At 36.2% G+C, this 25,295-nt stretch overlaps 1 protein-coding gene across 6 annotated transcripts in view; it reads right to left on the bottom strand.

Annotated features, from left to right (window-relative positions):
* The window catches only part of runx2b (RUNX family transcription factor 2b), a 57,604-nt gene that overhangs the window by 15,439 nt on the left and 16,870 nt on the right, over positions 1-25,295 (bottom strand). For 3 of the 6 annotated variants that reach the window (XM_077221223.1, XM_077221222.1, XM_077221226.1), the window contains 5 exons: positions 21,470-21,720; positions 19,767-19,923; positions 16,902-17,006; positions 3,183-3,254; positions 2,240-2,413 (listed from right to left, as the gene is read on the bottom strand). In XM_077221223.1, coding sequence (XP_077077338.1) covers positions 2,240-2,413; positions 3,183-3,254; positions 16,902-17,006; positions 19,767-19,923; positions 21,470-21,720 — 759 coding nt within the window. The remainder of the gene's footprint in view (positions 1-2,239; positions 2,414-3,182; positions 3,255-16,901; positions 17,007-19,766; positions 19,924-21,469; positions 21,721-25,295) is intronic. The other 3 variants (XM_077221227.1, XM_077221224.1, XM_077221225.1) reach the window with 2 other exon arrangements.

The raw sequence follows: 25,295 nt of genomic DNA on the forward strand, positions 1-25,295 counted from the left end.
AAAGTTATTAAAGACATTGTTAAAATAGTCCAAGTGACTACAGTGGCTCAATCCTAAGTTTATTAAATGACAAGAATACTTTTTGTGCGCAAAAAACAAACAAAAATAACGACAGAATAGTTATTATAATAGTTATTTCAACTATTCATGTCCTTCTCTGTGGGCCTCGAGTCAGTTCACTAGTGTAATAGCGTAAGCTTCTGTTGTTGTACGTCACACGCATCACACACATGACCAGTGTCGGCCAATAGTGAGCCTACGTGTGACGTAGCTCTACGCAATTACACTACGTTAACTGACTAGAGGCCAACAGAGAAGGAAATGAATAGTTGAAATAAAGTCGTTATTTTTGTTTGTTTTTGCGCACAAAAAGTATTTTCGTCGCTTGATAAACTTAAGATTGAGCCACTGGAGTCACTTGGACTATTTTAACGATGTCTTTAATAACTTTTCGGGGTCGGCAAGTTTCAATCCCTGAAGAAGCCTATGGAGGAGTGATCCAACTCTCAGATTTCATCAAAAATATCTTAATTCGTGTTCCGAACGTGAAAGAAGGTCTTACGGGGTTGGAACAACATGAGGGTGAGTAAATACTGACAGAATTTTCATTTTTGGGTGAACTATCCCTTTAACAAAGATTACATAATTTTATAGTTAAATGGCCCTGGGATTAAAAATTGCCGTTTTAAAGGGTTTCAATGGGGATATTTTTGATCAAAAGGCGCTGAGAGGAAGTATTTTTTGTACCTAGAGCAAAATAAATTTTTTAAAGGAAATGGCGGTGAAATAGTAAAATTCCAATAAAAATGAACACCTGTGCCAAATTTTATGCAGTTAGCATTAACACAGGCAAAGTGGTCAAAAAAACTAAACTGAAACAGACAAAAATGTCCATAAGGATACAAAAGGGTTAAGCTTTTATTCACAAATAGCGACATGAGGGCGAGTAAATAATTACAAAGTTTTCATTTTTAGTCAACTAACCCTTTAATTAATCAGTAAATCTTTTCATTACTGTAATTTAATTAAACTGAACATAAATTGCAATTCTTCATCTATTTATATTTGTCTGTCTGTCATAGAAGCCTTGTGTACTTATATGAAGCCTTGTGCAAATATAATCCCTTGGGTAAATTATTTAAATGAAAGCATTCACAAATGTTTGTCTGAGCTGACATATTTCATGCCTCATTCAAGCTCTCTGTCATGCCAAATATCAGTTTAAAAGCAGGCATATAATTGCTAAAGTCAACAAGGTGCAGTGCATTTCTTCTCAGATTCAGTCCCCTGGCTTTGGAGCAGTGCAGTAACAGGACCCAGAGTACAGGACATGCGCTCTCCGAGCAGTAATTAAGGACAGGTGATATCCTGTTCTCTCACAGTGACACAACTTCTGCCCTAGGCTGTCCACACTCGGTTTCCACTTGTCCATCATGTTGCAGTGTGCAATTTCAGCTTAGACGAATAGACACTAACAGTGACACACACACACCATATATGCTGAATTGCTTGGGTGGATGAGAAAATATAATAAATCAAACAACAATTGTGACTGACAGGTTAGCGATGAACTTCATGGTTTTGGTTTTGTGTGCAGATCATAACAATAAAACAGGAACGTAAGAAATATGTGCACATCTGTAAATTAACATTACTTGGGTTTTTGATGAATTACAAGGACATATAAAACAAATATATATGTCCTGTATACTGTACCTATAGTTCACACAATAGAGCATGCACGCATATACCTTGAATGCAATGTAAGTTGACTTGGATAAAAGCATCTGCCAAATGCATAAATGTAAACAATTAAATATAATATCCATTCATCCATTCTCTAAACGGATTGTCCTGTGGCTGTGGGGATGACACACACACACACACACACACACACACACACACACACACACACACACACACACACACACACACACACACACACACACACACACACACACACACACACACACACACACACTTGTGTGTGTGAGTATATATATACATATACACACACATATATTATATAAACACAAACTTTTATTTTACATGCGATAAATCGCGATTAATCGATTTGGCAGCCCTAATATATATATATATATATATATTAAACATCTAATAAGAGTGATATACTGTAATTGTTTTTGCTGTCACTTCTTTAAATGTGGAGTCAGCTGCACCTTTCTGAATAGAATAGAATAGATAAGAATAGAATACGCAGTGTGTTTCTATCTCATACCTGTGATCTGCGTCTGGCCCTGAGGTGTGAAGGAGTTGGGGCTGCTAAGCGAGGGCCGTGGTGTTTGTGTTGGCACGGTAACCCTCATGGTGGTCTGCCGGATACGCTCTAGTTCACTGAGACGGTCGGAGAACAGTCCGGCCTTCGGAGAGTCATCCAGCTTCGGCCTGTGCCCTGCAATCAATATACTGCCATCAATAAAACTGACCACCACATAATAACTTGTATTTATATATTTCTGACAAGATACACCACAAGTGTTTTGCATATTACAGCAGTTACTCGCAGTTATTCTGCTCCTCAGGGGCTGCATGTAAAAACAAATCTACAACATGTAGTCCGATTTACGAACAAATAATTCTTATGAACTGGTTCTTCTGAATATGATTCAAGACTCACATACTATGGATAAAGATAATTTAAGAAATTAATTAAACACATTTGCACTTACCCTAAATGTAACAAAAATCTTTAATGTAATTACTTAAGTTAAAAGTAAAAATTTCAGTTATGAAAATAGCAATGTAACGATGTTCAATGATCTGGTTTTCATTATTATTATTATTATTATCATAACAAGTCCAATTTGTTTAATTATGCACCAGGGCCGTAACCACCATACACACAAAGGGCCCTATTTTAGCGATCTAAGTGCATGGTCTAAAGTGCACGGCGCAAGTGTACTTAGGGCGTGGCCGAAACCACTTTTGCTAGTTTAACGACGGGAAAAAATGGTCGGCACACCCAGCGCATAGTCTAAAAGGGTTGTCTCTACGTGTCGGAACGTGCAGTGTTAATGTATTTGTCTTAGCTGACTAGTTCTCCTACGCTGCTGCTGTTGATTAATGTTTCTGCAGAGTAAGTATGGACTTGCTACAGCTAAAAGATACACAGACGTGCTGATGTGAGCATGTAAGATATGCTGCTGCATAAATAGACATACATAAATCCATAGCAGATCTAGGCAGGTGGAGCTGGGGGAGGTGGAGGGTTTCAGGGGAACTCTGAAAGCGCCCTGCAGGAATAGCATACAGAAAACAATGAAGCAGACTATTTAAATGTTGAGTAAGCAATCTCAATGGCTACATGATCAGCAGAGGCCAATCAGCTTGTTCCTTGCGCTAATAATGTGATTGCATGCAAAGGACCTCTCAGCCTGCACTTAAACATTTTTTAAGTGGTTCTTCCTGATTATATCTCCTAGCATGAAAACGTTAGCCAATCTATGATGTATATGTATGGCGTACGTTTGACTATGAGACAGGTGTTCCATTTCCCCTCTTTATAAGAGCTTTCATTATGCCCCATGGCATTTGAGACTTTCAAGCCACAATTTACCGTGACTCTGCCATATGGATTTAAACCGAATCTAATTTAATTTCCATAAAAAAATCAAATATTACATATTCCATGTTCTTAAAATATCATCTATTAATCTGCCCCATCAGGGCGGGGATTTGGCTTTGACAATGAAGTGCTATGCTTGGCAAATAATAACATTCTGTTGGCGCACATTAAACATTCAACCTTCCCAGACAAGACGAAACGCTTATAATACAAGACCGCATGTGCTTCCTCTGTATAGGATGCCTGATGACACTGGCCAGCACCTTTCTGGAAAGCTATAACAGGAGCGTTTAAGAGTCCATATAGCCTCAAGTCTATTCTCGGCAAATTAGAAGAGGGATAAGACAGCAGCGCGGCCCAATACACAACTAGCCCCTTTTTCCACATTAAAATGGTCCAGTGTCTCCCTCAGACTTCAGCCGTTTTTTTTCTGAGAAGGCCGTAAAGTAAATATCAAACAGGAGAAAGAGAAAAACTCCTGCTGGAGTTGGCAGGGCTCCAGTTGGCACCGAAAGAGCGATCTACCTCTATATCTCGACTAACCGACCTGTGCCAGGAGAACAAAGAGAAGCAGCAAACACACTCAGAACAGTTTCATAATCAAATCATTAAAGTGCTTTAGTATGTCTAGAATATAAACTATGAAGTGTGTTCAGTTTAAACCTTAAAATCCTTTCTTCTATCTTAATACACAAAGACAACTGTAAGTCATACACTGTAAAAATGATGTGATCAATAAGTTATGACAACATGTTTTAACATTGCTTTAACTCATCAAAATAAGTTAAGCAATTTTCAAGTTATACAAGATTCAAGTCAGTTTAAGATAATTTAAGTTGAAATTACTTAAATATCCAAGTTGATTGTACTTACAAATTTAAGGCAGCAACTTTTTTTTTTACAGTGTAAACATTCTTGAATCAAGATACATTTGCTTGAGGAGCAAAATGACTAAGTGAGTTCATGCATAACAACAAGTAAAACCATCTGTCAGTGGAGTAAGAAAAATACATTTAATTCAAAGGGAAAACAAGATTATTTGTCTCACCTTATTAACAGTTTTCCCCCAATTGTTTTAAGCATAAATTTACTTAATTTTGATACATTTTCAGGATACGAAGTCATTCATTTTTCAAAGTCTTTCTCAGTTAAATGTATCTTATTTTAAGATTATTTAGATATTTGTAATAGAAAACAAGACAAATACTGAGGGAGAAAAATCACATTTTTGCAGTATAGATATTTGTACTATAACCAACACAAAAATAGAGTAAGCACATCCTTTTTTGCAGTGTGTTTTACAGACTAATGCTCAAGAAGTGTTTGAAAAACCAGTTTGAAAACATTCGTCCATTATTTCCATTTGGTTCCCCAAATGGTGCAGAAATTACACACTTCATCTTTAATTTCACGCATGTCTTCTATAGAAGCATACAAAACTATAGAGACAATAATAAAGTATTTCACCTCAATGAAAACATTACAGCTAATGGAAAAATCATTACCTTGACTCTGAGTGTAACTTCAGGACATTGTTGCATTGCACTCCTGCCTTTGAACTTGCAAGCAACGTAACACATGTAATAGCTAAAAGCTAGCATAACTCAACCTCCCAGGAAGTGCAGCGTTTGAGCAAACCATACCTTTTCACACAAAGCCAATTTGTATGCTATAATTTTTTGTGACAAGCTGAATCCAGACAGTGGTCCTGACATAAATCTTGCTGGGGAAATAAAATGGACAAAGATGTGCTTTGTGCGGCTGTATTTCAAAGAGACTGATATAAAACACAATGTTCTGCGCTCTGAGAGACGACGGACTCTGATCACCAGTAAATTTCGAGTGTTCGATGTGCATCCGTACTGCTAAAGCCTCCCTGAAGACAGATTTGCGAGGGGTGATATTTAGATTTTTGAGAATCACCAGAGCAGAAGTTACAATAAGACCACATACAGGTAATGGGTACACCAGAGATGGATTTGGATTTGCAAACAATGGGAATTTTCAGCAAGAGTTTTGGAATGTTAAGTGGCTTGTTTTTGATTCTGTCCATTGAGAATATGTAGCCACCTTAGTTTGGATAATGTATCTGGTTACATTTGCTCGCCCAAGAAGCATCTCTTGGGGGTGGGGGCAGCCAAGTGGTTAACAATCTGGGCTGCTAACACAAAGGTTTTAGGTTCAATCCCAATGGTGTGGATAAAATACAAAACCAGGAACGAGTGTTAAAGAGATCACAAGTACTTTTGTACTGTACTTTTGAACAGGTTGCCTCAGGGTAGCTGACACTGGAAGTCAGCTTTGAATGAAGAACATCTGATAAAATATAGTTAATAACTAAATAATGGTCTCTCCCTCACAGTTATGTGAAAAGCTATGACAATGTATCATTAAAATACATTTTTTTTTTGAGCTTTGGCCTAGTGGGTAGTGCATTTCCTGCTTTTGTTTCTTCCTCTTCTTCCCATCAATTTCTGTCCTCTCTCTATTCTGTCCTCTCTCTATATAAAAAATAATGGCTTAAAATGACCAAAATTAAGCACTAAAACATAATTTTGAGACATTAATAGTCATGCATGATGGAAGACAATTTGCTTCTACCGCTACGGCGGTAGTATCGACATTACAAATGACTTGTGAGGAGGGTTGTCAGATGTTCCGGTATTTAAAAAAAGTATCAGCACTTTTGCAGTACCAGTAGTACCGGGTATATTCAGTACCCGCTAATAGACACTGTTTTCAAACACTCTCGCTTAGACGCTCTCTAAGCGTCAAAGGTTTCTATTTACAGCATGTTTTTACAAGCGTTGAGCATTGTAGCCATCATTTCTGTTGAGTGCATGAACGCAATGGCATATCAGAGGGGCTAGTCAGTAGTGATTAGTTAGAATTTTTCAAGACTTTTGTTCAACGTGAGCAGTGTAAACAATGTAAACAAGAGATTCATTGTACAATTAAAACAGCTTTTTTATTATAACAGGGGTTTTCACAAGATATCAGAATTCAGTGAGTTTGTGGTTTAGAGATTGACAGTCTTAGTGATGATAAACGGAGGCTTGTTCTCTTGCAATCTGAATACAAGTTTCGTTATTCATGCTGCTAAGTACACTGCAAAGTGACAGCCGTATTTAAATGCGCGGTTGAATTGGAAACTGAGGTGATTGACAGTGATAACCAAGGGATGAGACAAAAAGGGACAAAAATAAGTTCTTAATTCAAAAAATGACTTGTATTGGTATTGAAATTTTGGTACCTTGACAACATAACTTGTGAGTGTAAATTAAAACAATGGTATAATAATGTCAAAATAATCCAGGAAAGCAATGAAGAATACAAATGCAAAATACAAACTTACAGATATTTATTGATATGCATGTATTCTTTTGTTTTTTTTGCTGTTTTAATTTGATAATTAGTGGCTGGAACACAGATTTCCATGCCTATTTTTTGGAAGCATTTTTCAAAATTGTATCGTACACCTGTATCGTATTGTAATTGTGCCCCTGCTGAAATTGGGGCTTCATGACACTTTCAGGATCCCGAAAATAACTTAGTGACATTCAGTAAAGGAATGAGCACAAGGACATCATCTGTATGAGGAGATGTATTTAAGAGAACCAGGAAACCAGATGAAATCACTGCTGGAGGGAAAGTCCCAAAAATTCCTGTCATCCCCCAGCCAGAGGAGTGAGATTTTCGATAGCTAGCACTTCCCTGTCCAATCACAGAGCGGAAGCGCTAACACATTCATTCCAGATGTTTAAATGGCCCTGTGGGATGTGGCCCAGTCTCCAGCTGACACAGATCTTATCTCAGGTTGAGTATCACAGAGCAAAGAGAATTATAATGGAGTAATTCCTGTTTTCAGGCTTCCTTTGATGACAGGGGAGTCTGTATGGCCACTTCAACTGATCCAAGAACAATTGATGAAAAAAAATGAAATGAGTGTGAAATATATGATCCAAGGGTTTTTGGACTATTCGAAGAACAGCATGAAAGGCTGTTTGGACAAGGAAACCTAAACAAACACTGATGAACCGATAATGAATTCTGATGGTAATGAGCAATGGACACAGGGACTGATGAATGTAGGACACGCCAATTAAACTGTGACTTGCAGGGAGATGCAATCAAATGCCAAATGTCTACTTAATAAATAAAATGTAACAATAAAAAAACTAAATAATAATATAAATATATAATATACAATATATAAATATATAATATATATAACATTATTTTAATTGATTAAAATAAAACATTTAAATATATATATATATATATATATATATATATATATATATATATATATATATATACTTTTTTATTGGAAACCGTGATACACTACCATTCAAAAGAGACAGTCTGGGGTAAATAAGATTTTTTTTTTTAAATACCATATTTTTATTTAGTAAGGACAGAGTAAAGACCTTACAATGTTAAAATTAACAAGATTTCTAAATGCTGTTCATTGAACTTTCTATTCATCAAAGAATCCTGAAAAAAATTTATAATTTCCCACAAAAATATTAAGCAGCAAAAACTGTTTTCCACATTGATAATAATAAGAACCATTATTAATAATTAAGCACCAATAATAACTGATAATAATTGAGCAGTACCACAAACCACACCCCCTACAATGAAACCTTCAATGTCATCCGAGCACCTCCCTCTGGAATCGGCGCATCCGAAATCCCAAACTTCCCTACTATACAGGTGAAAAACAGTATGTGACAAAAGAGGTATGTCTGAATTCACATTACTAAAAGAGTATAGGCTAAAAGTACCCGGACGGCCTACTTTCCGTGAGATTCTGATGTGTGCATACGAGACCATATGAGACCATGGGAGAGGATTTGTGAATGGCAGTGAAGTAACACAACTGACGCTGGTAGGTCACATGGTAGGACCGAATTACATTCATACTACACACATTCATACTATAGAAAATACTGTTTTTAGAAAATACGTTAAGTCATTTCTTATTTAAAATAAGTACCTAAGATAGTATGCAATTTCAGACGTAACTATCATTACTAGTACCGCTCTTCTTCTACTAAACTTTCCTCACTTTGTAGATTCCGAAGCAATATAACTTAGCCTTACAAACCTTACAGAAAACATAAAATAATTTACTTCAAAAATAGTTTCAGTTAATGACATCCACGCTTGTTTCTTCACATGTGGTGTAAATTGTAGTAAACTGGCAAGGACATGTTTTGTAGTACTGTGGGACGCAGACAGACCCTTCTCGAAAATTCAGCTTTGCCATCACAGGGGAAAAAAAATGACATTTTAAAATGTATTAAAAAACAGTTATTTTTAATAACATTTCACAATATTACTGTTTTACTGTGTTTTTTTAATCAAATAAATGCAGCCTTGGTGACCATAAGTGACTTCTTTTAAAAACATTAAAAAACTTTTGACTGTTAGTGTATATACGATAAGAAAAAAATAAAAATTATTTAAAACTAATATTGGATTTTAGATTTTAAAACAGATTTTCATAAATTCTCTTCCGTGTAATCGATTCTCTCTCGTGTTGTGTGTTAAATATTTCAGCATGAAAAAAGTAAAAAATAAAGAAAATTTGTATTTGAGAGAAGGCCATCTTCACCATCTGTCTCCGTCAGTGAAGCCGTTTTTCTCCCATAACAAATATTCATATATGACATCACTACCTGTGGACGAGGCCACAGCAAATTTCACAAAATCATCTGCCGAACGTCATTGAAACGTTCGACAGGGAATGTTTTAGACATCTTACAGATCTCACATCGAATAGACGTCCGGACGACGCACATATGCTAGTTGGGGCTGCCCGGATATTATGGAAATTCATCACCGGCCGTCATCAACAGGGTTTTTGAGAAAGTCAGCGGAAGAACGGAATAAACTGGAAAAGAAAATCAGAGAGGGGAAGGAGAAAAAGGAAAGTGGGAGGAAAAAGCCAGGCTGTTGTGGAGTGTTGCCAGGTGTCTGTGTGGTCTTTACATTTCAGCATTTAGGAGGAAAGCCAAGCAGGGAAGGGGTACAGACACACACACACACACACACACACAGGGCCCTCAGCCCTTTTCAAACCGCAGGCACACTTCTTCATCACCTCCATGCGGATATGAAAGCAGTGTGACTCGGAACAGGGCGCCATCAGTATTTCTCGACTTCTAATGATGCAGCACTGATATACGCAGCAACTATCCAAACCAGACGCAAACACACACAACCTCGGCGGTTGGCACCTTCACACACAGTCTGAACGGATCGAGCCTGCGGTTCTGGTTTTCTCTTCTTCTCCTCTCTTGTTTTGGTTGGGTTTATGTGAGCAGTTCCCATTGTAAACTTAACTTGCCCCAAAGTGACGCCTCTGCTAAGTGAAACCGACTTCTTTTTACATTCATCGTAAGGTTAAATAATGTCTATCAGTCTTGTGTGGTCTGTTTTGAAAGGAGTGCCACGAGATCTCTATTTTTTTTTTTTTTTTTGCTGTAATATCAGCTGCTGTTATTGCTAAGGATAAATGATTATCCCCTTTCAACTTGTTGATGTGTGAGATTGTCAAAACAATGAGACCCGTGTCAGATTTGGGATTTTAGCTTCAAGCAAATTCGCTTGAAAGGGGATTTTGAGCAGATTTACTTGCGGTCTCTGTGACTTCTAACAGTTGCGCTGTTTGACTGCTGTGATTGAGCTGTGGAAAGACAAAGATGCATAGAGCACTTCCTAGAGGTGTTACACAGAGTGACAGTCTAACACTGAATCCATAATTACGCAGGTATGTTAGTTTAACCAACTCCACCCCGACTATTAGATCAAATGACACTTAATGAGTGCTATTAGACACACAACCCCCCCCCCCCCCACACACACACACACACTCACACAGAAGTTGGGTTTCCATGTTGTATGGAGACTTTCCATATATATTTATCATGTACAAACTGTGTATTCTATCCTCTACCCCTAATCACAACTCTCACAGAAACCTTTCTGCATTTTTTACATTTAATAAAAAATGTTTTCATTTTTTATGGGGACTTTCCATAGACATAATGATTTTTATACTGTACAAACTATATATTTTATCCCCTTACACTAACCCTACCCCTAAACGATGGGTACACAAAAAACTTTCTGCATTTTTACATTTAAAAAAAAAACATCACTTAGTATGATTTATAAGCCGTTTTCCTCATGGGGATCAAAAAATGTCCCCACAAGGACAAGGATTTCGGATATTGCCGACATTTTGTCCCCATAATGTAGGGTTTACCAGGAAAAACACAAAACCACACATTTTGGGTGTCCATGTTTAACGGGGACTTTCCATAGACATAATGATTTTTATACTGTACAAACTATATACTCTATCCTTACTCTAACCCTAACATAGAAAACTTTCTGCACTTTTGCCTTTTCAAAAAAAAAAAGAAAAAGAAAAAAAAGGACAAGGAGTTTTCTTCTAAAGCCATGGGTATGATTCCGAAGGAACAGACATTTCATATAGTGAAAGATAGAAAAGCACAATGTATTGCAAAGATACACATTATATTGCATTGCTGGAATTATTAAGGCATAGTTTGAAGTAACCAATAAAATCTGTTTTAATTTTATACCACTTTTTCCCCCGAGTCAACTATACGAGGAACATACATGCTTAAGTGTTTCTGAAATCACACCATATCTGTACATTTCTTATTTATTGGTATCACTTTTTTAATTAAATGTTTTTCAAACAACATATAATATATCATACAAGTATTTTAAAAATCATAGAAATTAATACTTTTATTCAGCAAGGACACATTAAATTAATCAAAAGTGAAAGACTTTTAGAAAATATTTTTCAAATAAATGAACTCTCTATTCATCAGAAATTCAACTGTTTTCAACTGATAATAATCAGAAATGTTTCTTGAGCATCAAATCATCATATTATCAGAATGATTTCTGAAGGATCATGTGACACTGAAGACTGGAGTAATGATGCTGAAAATTCAGCTTTACCATCACATTAATAAATTACATTTTAAAATATTTTAAAATAGAAAACAGTTATTTAAATTCTTTAATATTATCACTACTGTAAAATATAACTGTTTTTACTGTATTTTTGATCCAGCAAATGCAGCCTTGGTGAGAATCAAAATCATGAAAAAAATTTACCAATGAAAAAAAAATTACCGAAAGTTACCAACCCCAAACTTTTGAACAGTTATTTTATGTTTAAACATTTTTATTGGAAGAAATAAAGTGCAAAGGTGTCCCTCAAATGGATACATCTAGAAATATTGACCTTGCAACTTAAAAACGATCGAATGGCAGCCATTTAGCAACAAGTAGCTATGACATATCCATGACTCTCATTCCAGCAATAACCTTTAAAATAACAAAAAACACTCTCTCCATAATTCAATTCAAATGTTAGGACAGCATGCACTGTTATGATACAACTGCAATAAAAAACAGGTGTATGGACTTGAGCTGAGCACTTCTGGCAAAAAAAAAAAACCCATGTGTGAGCCAATCAAGAAGCAAACTCACTGAGAGACGTCTGTCACAGAGAAATACTCAACGCTCTCGTTGTCTAGCGCTTTCCTGGCCCTATTGATTCACAGTTCATATGGCACCCATCAAGATCTATTAAACACACAAACAAATTAATACGCTTCCTGTACTGGATATCAGCCTCAGAATGAGGCCTGTGTTGTGGACGAGGAAAAACACGACCCAAACGAGCATTACAGCCACCTGTACTGGACATAATGAGGATATTTTGACTGAAATAATAATAATTTGATGTACAAAAACATGTAACAGTTATTTCTATGATTCTCAAAAAATATAAACACATAGAGATGTTCCATCAGGACATTCTGACGGCACACTGTAGGCATTGTCCAAACGTTCGAGACGGGCCTCTTCCCAAATTACCTGCTCATTAATGCCAATTTGAGGTTTAATGAGGCAGAATTGTAAATGAGGCGTTCTTCGATAAAATCAGTGCGAAATGTGAAATTATTAAGAGGGCATATGTGACTAGTCCCATAGCGAACGCATTGACATCTGCACATGCTCAGAGCGCAGGTGATGTTTGACCAATACTCTGCGCATTTATTTCTGGGTTCATTGGTTTCCTTGTCTCTGCTTAATTGATGTCGTAGCTGTATGTGTTGCATGACTGCTCTCTCTTTTAATTGCAGTAAGTATTTAGAATATTTCCAAACACCAGCAAAGTTCTTGTATAGTAGATGTTTCAATACTCTGGTATTTAAACCGTGTCTGAAAGCTTAGGCAGCCGACTTGTTGTTATCGAGTGCACTCAATCAATCCCGTAATGCACCAAGGCAACGAGTGTACAACCAATGTATGCTCAACAGCAAGTGAATACCCAAAATGCACTGTGAAGGTCATGCCGAATGAATTCCCACGTCTCACCAGAAGATGGCGTCGCAGCTAAATCATCCATCCATCCATTTTCCAAAGCGCTTGTCCAATGTGGCTATAGCGTAATATCACAGGTATAATTTCCTTTTTAATTGATTATTATGTTATTTAATTAAAGTTTATGCATGCTAGTTTCCATGACAGATATCAAGATAAATAGCCGCACTCAGTGTCCGGATTCACTCACTCATTTTAATTCACTCCGTCAAGTGGACTATATTAGTGGAGTACTGTAGGAAATAGTGAAAGAGGGTATAGGGGGCGATTTCGAACACAGCCGTAGTGTTTGAATGTGAAGGCACCTAACGAAATTATAGCAGTTTCTTGCAATAAATTACATTAAAAGTAGGTATTTTCCATAAAAAATACAGGATTGTGGGAAATCAAAGGCAATGGAGGATACATCTATGCTGCCTTCAAAAATCCATCAGATGGAAGATTCTCAGTAGACAGGATGTGACACGATCATTGGATTCAGAATTGTCTTGTTGCCTTACTGTCTTTTTAGAAAAATATGGCATATTACCCCTTTTTTTACCCGAAAGGTCACAGCTACATGTAGCTCTCTATGTTAGTCACATGACCTCATCACATTGCATGTTCAATTCAGGCAAGTGGTGTCGAGTTACCAGTTACTGTAACAATTGTGGTTGGAAAGGAAAGGTCAAGTCCAGTGCATAGAATTATGGGACACTTTCAATAATAGTTAAAAATGCATAATTATATCAGTTTATTAAATAGACAGCTTAAATTACAGGACAAATTAATACTTTATTGTTATGTAGGCCCTAAAATATTAATATATATATATATATATATATATATATATATATATATATATATATATATATATATAATATACACACTTCTGTTCAAAAGTTTAGGGGCAGAAAAAAAAATGAATATTTTTTTTCATCAAGGATACATTAAATTGATCAAAAGATCAGTTGAGTCTTTATTGTTACTAAAAATATATATATTTAAAATAAATGCTTTTCTTTTGAACTTTCTATTTCAAAGAATTCTGAACGGAATGTATAATGGTTTCCACAAAAATATTAAGTAACACAACTGTTTCAACATTGATAATAATAATAATAAAAAAACTTTATTTTAACAATTGTGACTAGAAAGGAAAGGTCAAGTCCATTGCATTCTATTATGGGACACAGTATTGCACACAGTATTTACCATGGTAAATATTATATATGCATAAAGAAAATTGGCATATTATTCACAGTATACATACTATATACTGCAGTAGTAGTATGTTAGTATGCTATTTCAGTATACAACAATAACTCACTGCATTTAATACGGAATCCAACAATGCATTGCACTTTAACTTTCATTTCCAGTGTGATGAACGAACTGGTGAAATCAAGGATGTCCAAAAAATAAAATTAAAATTAAAATACTATGGAAGTCAATGGTTACCATCCACTGTCTGGTTACCAACATTCTTCAAAATATCTTCTTTTGTGTTTAACAGAAAAAGAAAGTCATACAGGTTTGAAACAAAATGAGGGTGAGTAAATGATGACAAAATTTTAATTTTTGGATGAACTGTCCCTTTAACGCTGCATACTGTTTCACATACTTCTTTTAAAAAATAATAAGCAGTATACCGACAATACTGTGCAATATATGCACTAAACTTTAAAACTGTGAAATGTGAAATCTTTCGGTCTATCAGAGACGTGGTATTCTTAATTGCAATCTGACAGCATATTGTAAGCCGAGACAGAAGCTTTCCAATATCAGATCAGCGCTACACAAAAAGCCACCCGTTAAAAAAACCCTGTCATCTGTTCCTACGCACAATAACACGGCCTGCAAGCCTTTCAAAAACTTCACTTATAGATAAGGCAGAAATAGAGGAAGTCTTCAACATCAAAGACGAGGCCTGTAGTTGCTAGAGGCCATTGTAATACAATGAAGAATCAAGACCATATACAGTCTCTAAATACTAGTACCATATGTGTTCATTGAGAATAGTCTGAAAGTCAGAGAGAAAAAGAGAGGCAGAAATGTTGTTAGGGATGTGATAGGCTTGATTTCTAAGCCAAGACGAAAGTATATATTTTTCATAATAAAGTAAAACAGCTGCTTGCCAGACCAGTTGGCACTGACAGATGTAGTAGATTTTTTTTCACTGTTTTATAAGTGCCATTAAAACAAGCTGATGCAAGCACAATGTTACCGCGGTAGAACCTCTGTGCAGACACTAACCTAATGCTCAGACAGACAGCTGATTAAGAGAACACTGACTGACCAGCCGCTACCAGAAACAACTCGCAAAAGTGTCAAGTCTCTATAGTCGAAATTAGCTGTTTATTTTGTTGGTGCACAATTCGTTGCAGTGTTTCCCACAGGCGTTTATGTTGGAGAGAGAAAAAAGAATTATATAATCAAAATAAAACATCCAAAAATACTTATTACCAAAAAAATATGTATTAATTATAGCAAATATTTATTAATCATTCATCATAATAAATATTATTTTATAATATACATATTATTAAAATAATATTTAAAGGGAATTTAAACATTCATAACTAAATAAAATGTTTAAATATTATATATATAATTATTATTTTATTTTTTTAATATTTGACGATTACAAAGACCAAAAAAAATAATCAATGGAAAAACATGCACTGATGAATTTTTTCACTATAAGAATATTAATATCTGTCTTACAATTAATTTAATTTTAATATATATATATATATATAAAATATATATCTTTATCTATATGTAACGTCATATAAACAACTAGCCAGAATGGACTCATCTCAGTTTCTCTAACCTTACAAACTTTTCTAGCTTTCTAAAAGTATCACAGTAATGGCTCTTGACTCATTTTAAATAGGACACAGGGTGACACTTGATTTTAAGGGGATATTTAAGGTACACTGTATGGAGTAACTACATGTACTTACTATAGAGTTAAGGTTAAGGTTACAATTTGGTTTTGGGTTAGTTGCTTGTAATTACGCATAATTTACTGTTATTAATAGTAAGTAACGTGTAACTATGCCCCCTTAAAATAAAGACACAATAATCTGCAGTTCAGTAAGTTAGACTAACGATTCAATGAGGAAGTGAGTTGTCTGACTGATTCAATCCAATGACAGTGTTTGATTAAAAATGATTCACCAATTGGCTCAACTGATTCATTGAAAAGAACCATATCTGGTGATTCGTTCATGAATTGGAGGGCACATGCTACGTGAAGTTTTTCCTCTCTCGTCACATACAAGATGTTTCACAACTTTGCAAAAGCATTCAGTTATTCCACTGAATATCCCATTTCTCTCAGAAATTATAGTATATATATATATATATATATATATATATATATATATATATATATATATATATATATATATATATATATATATATATATCCAATGAATTCAGCATTAGTCATGGAAGGGTTTGTGGTACTTATTTTTAAACATAAAACTGAAAAAATCATAACTCTATTTGTATGTTAAACAGAAAATATGAAAAAGTACCACAATCCCTTCCATGACTAATGCTGACTTCATTGGATATATATATATATACTGTATTTCCCAATAGTAATAGCAATCCTGAAACCAAGTCTCCAGTCTGTTCAAAGCAAAATTTAAGCCATCAATCTGTCTACCCTGAGAGAATTTCTTGGGCAATCATTTCACGACAAACCGATTGAGGCAGAAATCAGAAAATAAATAAATCAATCACTAGCTCATGCACGAATGACCGCAAGCCTTTGATGAGGTGCGATTGCGGCCCAACAGAGAGGTGGACGTGATGACAGGCCTCGTGGATGTGGTTAGTCACAGCCGTATGTAATATAAGGTGTACTCACTCCTGGGCTCCCGCGGTCCGTCCACCGTGACCTTAATGGCTCTGTGGTAAGTGGCCACTTGCGGTGGGTTTGTGAATACTGTAATCGTCAGGGTGAAGCTCTTCCCTGTGCAAACACAGAAACATTGAAGGGCTTTACTCAGTGTCAAAGCAAGACTGAGCTCCTTGAGTTTATATAATCCGGGGGATATTTAAAGATTTTAGCAATAATGACTTCAGCATCATTTTGTACTACTGTTTGTTGCTCTCAGAACATGAACATGACAGTGGGCTGCTGGAAAATTGTGTGACGCTAAACTGTGGCATCGGCAATCTAGACAGCTCACTTCCCTAAACACTGTTTCCAGACAATTTGTGCTCTCTGGTGGTTTAATACAGGGGAACAAGGGATTAACATGACGCTCCAATGGTTCCTACTCATGAATGCCCCTGGTTTGCTGGGGAGACAGGAAGTAGTGGGTGGAATACTTTGGCAACGATGGGAAACAGCTGGCAAGACGCGTGGAATCTCAGCACAACACAGCAGCACAGATCTGCTGACAGTGAATTCATAAGATTTGTGATCATAAAATAGAATTAAATACAACCAAATGGCTCTCATTATGTAAAAATAATTTGAACATATTGGTAATACAATATGTCATCTTGCCCTGGAATCTAATAAATCAAAAATTAAATTAAATAAATGCCCAAGTGTCAAAAATCATGAAGCTTTAAGAATCAAGGAACCAAAATATTTCTATTCAAACTTTTTATGGAGTGTACAAGTTTTAAACAATTTTTTTTAACTAAATGTTGTGTAGAGTGCAATTCTTCACTTCCCCCCATGCAGAGACAACAATAAATAAGTTATTTGCAGGTTAGTCTGTCTAAATATAGAACTATATAGACTAAACCAATGGTGTAAGTTTGGGGGTGTGGCTACCTTTTTCATTTATTTCTCCCATATGGATTTCAAAATAGTCTTCGTTAAAGCGTTTTAGCCAAGAAACAAGCCAACCAGCTATGAGGTGAATCATAATATTGCAAACTTCGATTTTGAAGCAAAACTATATTTGAATTTTTTTTTTTACTTAAAACTACAAACCCATGAAGCATTGTGAACAGCATAATCAAATTAAAAACTACTAAAACATACTCATTTAAAAATATTGATTATATATATAAAAACAATATATTTGAAGTTTAATGCACAGTTTCCATTTACGTATATGCAGTATGCAGACTCAAGATTAAATGATGTCATTCATAGTGCCTCATGGGAGTTGGAGGAGCTAAAGAGCTCTTTTGGCGAGTTTTGTTTGTGGCGACTCTTTGATTGGTGGAATTTTCTGTACAGGATCATGGCTAATGTAGTTTTCCACCATGATTGTTAAACACGATTAAAAAAAAACTGAAATAAGTCATGCTGATGGCTTGAACAGAAACAAATACTATTGATTAACAACCTCATAGCTCACGGTAATGCTATCTTTAAAGTTTAATAAATTATCGGTATTTCCCAATGGAGAAAATAATAGGCTTTTTCAAGAATGATTATTTTTACAATTTCATGCAGTGATTCTAAAAGCAAAGAATTTAACGCTTTACCCTTAAAAAATAATCTGAGCAATATACAAAATTAACCAACACACCGAAGACCGCTACGCAGGCGCCTAAGTTGCCGTCGATGGTATGAGAAATCTTAGTGCAGAACGCAGACAGACCTGTAATTTAATGAGTGCATTCTTACCGCCACCGGGGTGATGTGGTTTCACAACGGTGTTGGCTCGTAACTGATAGCTCAGTACACAGACTGACTATAATTATTCTAAGAATGTCATGTGTCCCTGTTTGACCGCGTGCCTCTGTTACCAAACCTCCCTGGAGGATTTCTCCACATGACATTGTGCAAGTGTAGATAAACACAAAGTGATTAAGCTTAATAGAAAAACGCATGGTGTGATAATATAATCTGGAATATGGTAAGCCTGTGTAAACAGGAGTAAAGTGCATTGTTTGGACATTAAGTTTCTCATGATGTTCAAAACCGTATGATGTAAAAGTTATTGTATAATACTTTCAATTCATTTTGTAGTTAAATATAAATTGGTCCTACATATCAATTTTGTACTGTAATTGTGCATTTTAACTAATCTTTAAATGTATCTCCTGCTTGATACTCACAGTATTTTTTAGAGTGTAGAACTTTTTTTGCATTATTTTACTGATACTGTATATAGGTCTAGCTAGCTAGGAGAACGCGGTGAGGGCTTTGACTGCATTTTAATTAAAATAAATTAATTACAAATTGAATGAGTTGGGCGAAATAGTGAAGGAAAACCTCAAGTGTCCAATATCCATGTGAACACCTTTAATACGGTTTAACAGCCCGATTTGTTTAACATACAGGAATGTAGCATGTTTGGTTAGTTCATGATTTGATAGCTACCAATATTCTACAGACCCCCAAAAGGGACATGGTGAAGAAAAAAATATACAATTTGAGATGGGAGGAAAAATGATTTGGCAATGCTTTTGCGTTCCCTTGCAAATGTTTTGTGCTCCCCCGAGAAACCTTTGCGTTCGCTCGCAAAATGTTTGTGTTCACTCGCAAAGAACAAAAGTTTCTTGGGGGAACACAAACATTTTGCGAGAGTCTTATTATTTTTCCAACTTTTATTTTTTTCCATCACCATGTCCGTAATACTCTAACACGAAAGCAGTAATAATAAAAAAGGTGTGGCCAAACTTTTGAGTGACAGTTAAGCTCATTTTTGATTTTCTGCACAAATGCAAAACACCCTGGGTATAAATACATTCCCAATGTAAACCTGCACGATAAGGGATTTAAATCATTTCAACATTTCTCAAAAAGTGGACTGACCTCTTCCGCTTCGGCCCACAAAGCGCAGGTCGTTGAAGCGGGCCACCTGGTTTTTCATAACTCCTGAGGCATTCCTGAGCTCAGCTGAATAATTCTCATCATTCCCAGCCATCACTGTGACCACCGTCCCATCAGCCACCTCTCCCAGGGCCACCACCTGCGGACAGAACCATGATGCAACGGTTCAAACAGTGCATGTGCGCAGACGCAAGATGTTCTGTTCTTCAGACAGCTCCTGTGACTTCTGATTATTATTTAATAGCAGGATTTCATGCAAACAATTGCACATATGTGCGTATTTATGCAGATTTAAGATGAAAGAAAATAATCATTATTGTTTAAAAAAATGGATGAATTCAAGTTTTAAAGGGATAGTTCACCCAAAAATGAGAATTCACCCTCATGTTCTTCTAAACCTGAGTTTCTTTTTGACTGTGGAACACTAAAGAAGATATTTTAAAGAAAGTTGGTAACCGTACAGTTTTTGCTCCCCATTGACTTCCATAGTATTTTCTTCCTACTCTAGAAGGCAGCCGTCAACTGTTTGGCTACCAACATTCTTTGAAATATCTTCTTGTGTGTTCAACAGACGAAAGAAACTCATACAGGTTTGGAGTAAGTAATAACCGAATTTAAATTTTTGGGGGAACTTTTAATGCATTTGTCTTTTCATGCATGATTGAAGCTGTCTAAAAAGCAGCTGGCATAAAATAATGAATATGATTTATTAAATAATTTGTTGCATGTCTATGCTGTGCTTGTGTGACAATCTATCATTATTGTTATTAAACATTTTAAAATTTAGTTTACATCAGACTGCATTTATTAGTTCAGTGAGTACACGGGTCATCATATTGCACCTAAAGCGATACATTTGCATACGATCTTGGAATTCTATTTCATCATTACTAATCTAGCTACTAATCTGGCAATTACCTAATAGCTAACCACACCTGCACAGGCCTGACTATAAACACGAGCCAAGAGCAATGATTCTGCCACAGGCAGAACATCAAACAGTGAATAATGCCAGAGCAATGTCATTATTTCTTATTAAATGAAGCTTTGTTCCAGTAAAGTCTATTTTGTTATTAAGGGGGAAAATTGCTGTTCACACACTCTTACTAGAGTATAAATAGTACAAAGGCACAATTCAGACTACTGACACAGTAACTATCCATGACAAATTGACAAAATAGACACATTCAGCAAAACTGACTAAATTAATATACAATTATATGAAGTATTTTTTTTTGTATAAATTTAAGCTGATGGGTCCTTAGGGACAGTTAACATTAACAATTAAAATAAAAATATACAAGTAATCTCGATCTCTAGCACATGCTACACTTAAAATCTAAAAGGAACTTCGCAAAATATTTTGGGTATATTATGTATTAGGCCTATTAATAACGCTGTTTAAATATGTTTGATTAAATTAAGACATCATATTACTGTAATTATGTTCTTATTTCTCAGTGCGGTCAGAAGTGTTAAAACTGTATAGAAAATTTGACATGCACAAGCTTCAATTTTCACTTTAAAAGTTAAGCAGACCTAAAAACTAACACAACAATCGTCCAAACACTTTACATAACATCCAGTGTTACACATTTATAACATGTCACTCTATTAAATTACTTTTTAGTAGTCATAAAAACTAACGCATTTTCCAAGATGCATATTTAAAAACAAGTTCTTACCTTAAACGCAACCGGTAGGGTTTTATTACACCTCCAATGAGAAGGCAAGACAGAGCAGAGAAAGTTTGGACTGTCGGTCCGGACCAGCTCAGCGGGGTGGTCGGCGATGATCTCGGCCATGGAGCGGTTCTCTTGCGCGCGGAGTCTCGGCACCACCGCGCTGTCCTGGTGCTGCTGCTGTCCTGCGCTCGGGTTCACATCATTCATCTTCACCGACACCGGCGGACTGAACCTCCGGCCGACGCTGGGATCTACGGGAATGCGCATCACAACAGTCGAAATTAGCCGAAAACGAACGTATGTCCTCTGGTTGCGTGTGAGGAGCGCCGTCAGTCCCTCTCCGTGCGCTCAGCGCTGCAGTCTGATGAGTTTGGGAAGTGCTGCGGGTTACACACACACTCAACCAGACTTCAATTGGCGCTTTGCGCTCAGTCGTCATTAACTACGTTTCCTGTATTAAAAGGCGCTTAATTCATCGCCACAAGGTGAACGTGCACGGTTTGGTCAGGTCTCTGAAAAAGTTTTAAGATCGTATGAATCTTATCATAGCAGATTAGACAAATTGTCAAAAAAACGAAACAAAAAAAAAACTAATCAGAAACGTAAGCGTTAGCAGCGGCACTAGAGCGCGCTGGCACGCAGTCGCTTTCAGTCCGGATAAAGGCGTACAGTAGAGACAGTCGGATTTCATTGCATATAAACAATATCTGTTAGATAATAATAAATATAAGGCGATGTTTTGTCTCTGTGGTGTAGGATCAGTCAAGTTCTCTCTAATAGCGCTCCCGGGAGAGCGCAGGATCAAATTAGGCTTTAAGGATGAAAGAGCTCAGGAGGCGAAATGTTTGTTGCTTCCAATGTGGTCTTTGAAGACAGGGATTTCTCTTTTTTGTGGTTCATATAGTTCCAGCATCATGCAATCATTAAAGTGATGTCAATCAAACACGTGATGTCACGATCACATAAAATTTAAACTGAAGTCAACTCAACTCTACACTGATCACGTAGATATTTAGTCTATAACTCTGCCTGTGAGAGTTTAAAACTGCATTGCTATTATCATGTATATCGGAATGGAAATTGTATTTCCTGTATAGATTCAATTACTGCATTGTGAAAATATCATATAATTTTTATGTTTTCCTTGAAACCAGTCGCAGAAAGGACATTAATTAAATTAGGCTAGGTCCCTTTTCTATATGCAAAATGGCAATGTAATTTGCATGCATACATTAATTAAACCACACATGGTAATTACAAGAATAACTTCACAAAATGGACTTACATTGACTATGTTGTTTTTTTAGAGACTGAAAAAAGGGCAATTGCAAATTTTTAAATTAGGGTTAGAATTACTGATTTTCTCTTTATACCGTATCTATAGTATCATTATCTGCTGTCTCATGTCTTAATAAAGTGAACATTTCTACATAGAGTTGATTATTGTACAGGCACATCATTTAATGTATTGACTGCAATAAAAAAAAAAAAAAAAACCTTTCCCTATTATAGACCAGGAAAAACAAATTGACCTTTTGTGACAACGTGCCCCAATAACTATGTTGTCACAACAGAACCTGCCACATTAATATTCTAGCAAAATTTAACAGTAATACAATTCATTTAACAATAAAAATGAACGTAAAATATTTAATTATTGTTTTGGCTGACAAATACTATAATATTAACATTTAAAAATACATGTGACCCTCCAAGTGAAGAAATACCCTCCAATCAAAAAAAAAAAAAAGAGTTTAATCAAAGAAAAAGTTACACTTTATTTTAAGGTGTCCTTGGTGTTATTATACATTTAAGTACTGAGTAATATTAATTAACTACATGCACTTACTATAAGGTTAGGATTAGGTTTCATTTAGGGTTAGTTGCATGTAATTATGAGTAATTTATAATTACAATAAAAACTACCTGTAACATACTGTAAAAGTGTTACCAAAGACAATTTAATTGGAGTTACCTGAACGCTTCTCATATCTTTTTCTAAGAAAGTGTGACACACAGAGCAAAATGCTGGGATAATTTGAGTGAGCCATAATGACAGAACATTTTCACAATCATATTATACACTTTCCACATGCACTGCTACCCCATAAAGCACAGACTAAACAGGCTACAGTTTTAACACCCTTTGAGCAAACCTTCTTTTGACTCTCTGAACAGAGGATCCATAGACAGCCTTCCATGTAAAATATGTCATCTAATAACTCTAACTCTCACAGTGATACTGTAGATGGCAATCTCTCCCTCTACCTCAACAGGCTCACGGATTGTGATTAACCCAAGTCATAAGTGTTGCAATATGTTTCACACGTTTAAAAATTCATTGGAATAATGGGTCCATAATTTTGATGGGAACACAGACTCAGCCAATAAACAAAATAGGATATAAACAAAGCGTCTAATTAATCTTGGCAGAAATGTGCAAGAGAAATCAATCTGGCTCAATCAGTGACAGCAGTCAATCAAACTTTTCCCAAATGTTTGTCTTGGTACCTAATATTTCAGTAGGGAAAAGCATATGCCTTAAACATGTTCCTGAAGAGCAGAGAAGAAAAAATGTGAAAGAACATGAAGAACAAGCAAGACATTTACAATATGGTATCCTCCAGCTAACATGAGACCTTCAGATATTGCCATTTTGTCATGAAAAAACAACAAACCAACCAAAAACAACTGCGAAACTAAAAAAATAAAAAGTGATGATCTACTGATTGCTTGTTCAGGAATGTCTTGCAGGGTGGCATGAGTGGGGGTGGCGATGGTTTCTTGGGTAAGTTGTGAGTCTCTTGTATGTGGGAGGGATAGAAAAAGTTTCAGGAAGCACTGACATGCATCTGGCACGTCGTTAAGAGAGAGAAAAAATTGTTTGAGTTATACAAGTTGCGATTGAATTACACCGCCTCTCCGTTTGCCCCGGGCACCAAAAATGTGTTCAAGATTGGCCAACGTTATTAAAGATCAATTTTCAATTCATTAAAAAAAGGTAAATCAAAGTAGACACTATTGAATTGACAAACACCCTGTCTATTATTCCAACAGCTTGCCTGAATTTTCTCAAGTCTCAATCAATGATTTGTTTGGGAAATAAAATCAATGTTGATGAAAAAATTATTTATGTTAATAATGCCTCGCAGATGGATGCCAAACAGTCCTTGCATTCGAGATTCGTGGCTATCAATAAAACAATGATGCAAATAAAACTTAATAAGAGGAATAAAGCAACTGTCGACATGTCCAAACAGAGAGGCGTGTTAAATCATATACACAGCGGGATATCAAAGAGCATTTATCACATCTGAATCCACTTTGCCGGTACAGTATGGCCGCCATCTGCCAGCAATATCAGCGTTGAGCGAAGGCACGTGATTGGAGTGGCTCGCTGTGCCTCGAGAGCTCTGCCCACTTCTTTTCGGGGCGTCTCGTTTGATCTCCTAATGAGCCAAACGGAGCCCACACAGCTGGCTATGATGTGCTACAAAGATGAGGGGTTAGAAGGCATCCACCGAGCAAGAACCCGGGATTACTGCGCGCTATTCCGAGCTGTTTGTCACTAGACACTCGTGCTGGATTGGAACCAGCTCAAACGCTGATGATGTGATAAGCCGAACGTAACCGAATCCTTATCTGCTGATGCCGTGATACGCAGAGCTGACAGCGTAATCCAGCGCGGGTACCTCATCAGAAACGGCTGAAAGAGGCCGGTTTCAACGCAACCAGACAAGTAGTCATGCAAAAAAATCTGCCAGCAACACCCCCCCCCCCGAATTATAAGTGATGACACGGGACAAAGAAACCATTGTTGACTGGT

The sequence above is a fragment of the Siphateles boraxobius genome, unplaced genomic scaffold (genome assembly GCF_051911475.1).
Source record: "Siphateles boraxobius isolate OS27281-9 unplaced genomic scaffold, OSU_SipBor_1 8, whole genome shotgun sequence".
Classification (NCBI taxonomy): domain Eukaryota; kingdom Metazoa; phylum Chordata; class Actinopteri; order Cypriniformes; family Leuciscidae; genus Siphateles; species Siphateles boraxobius.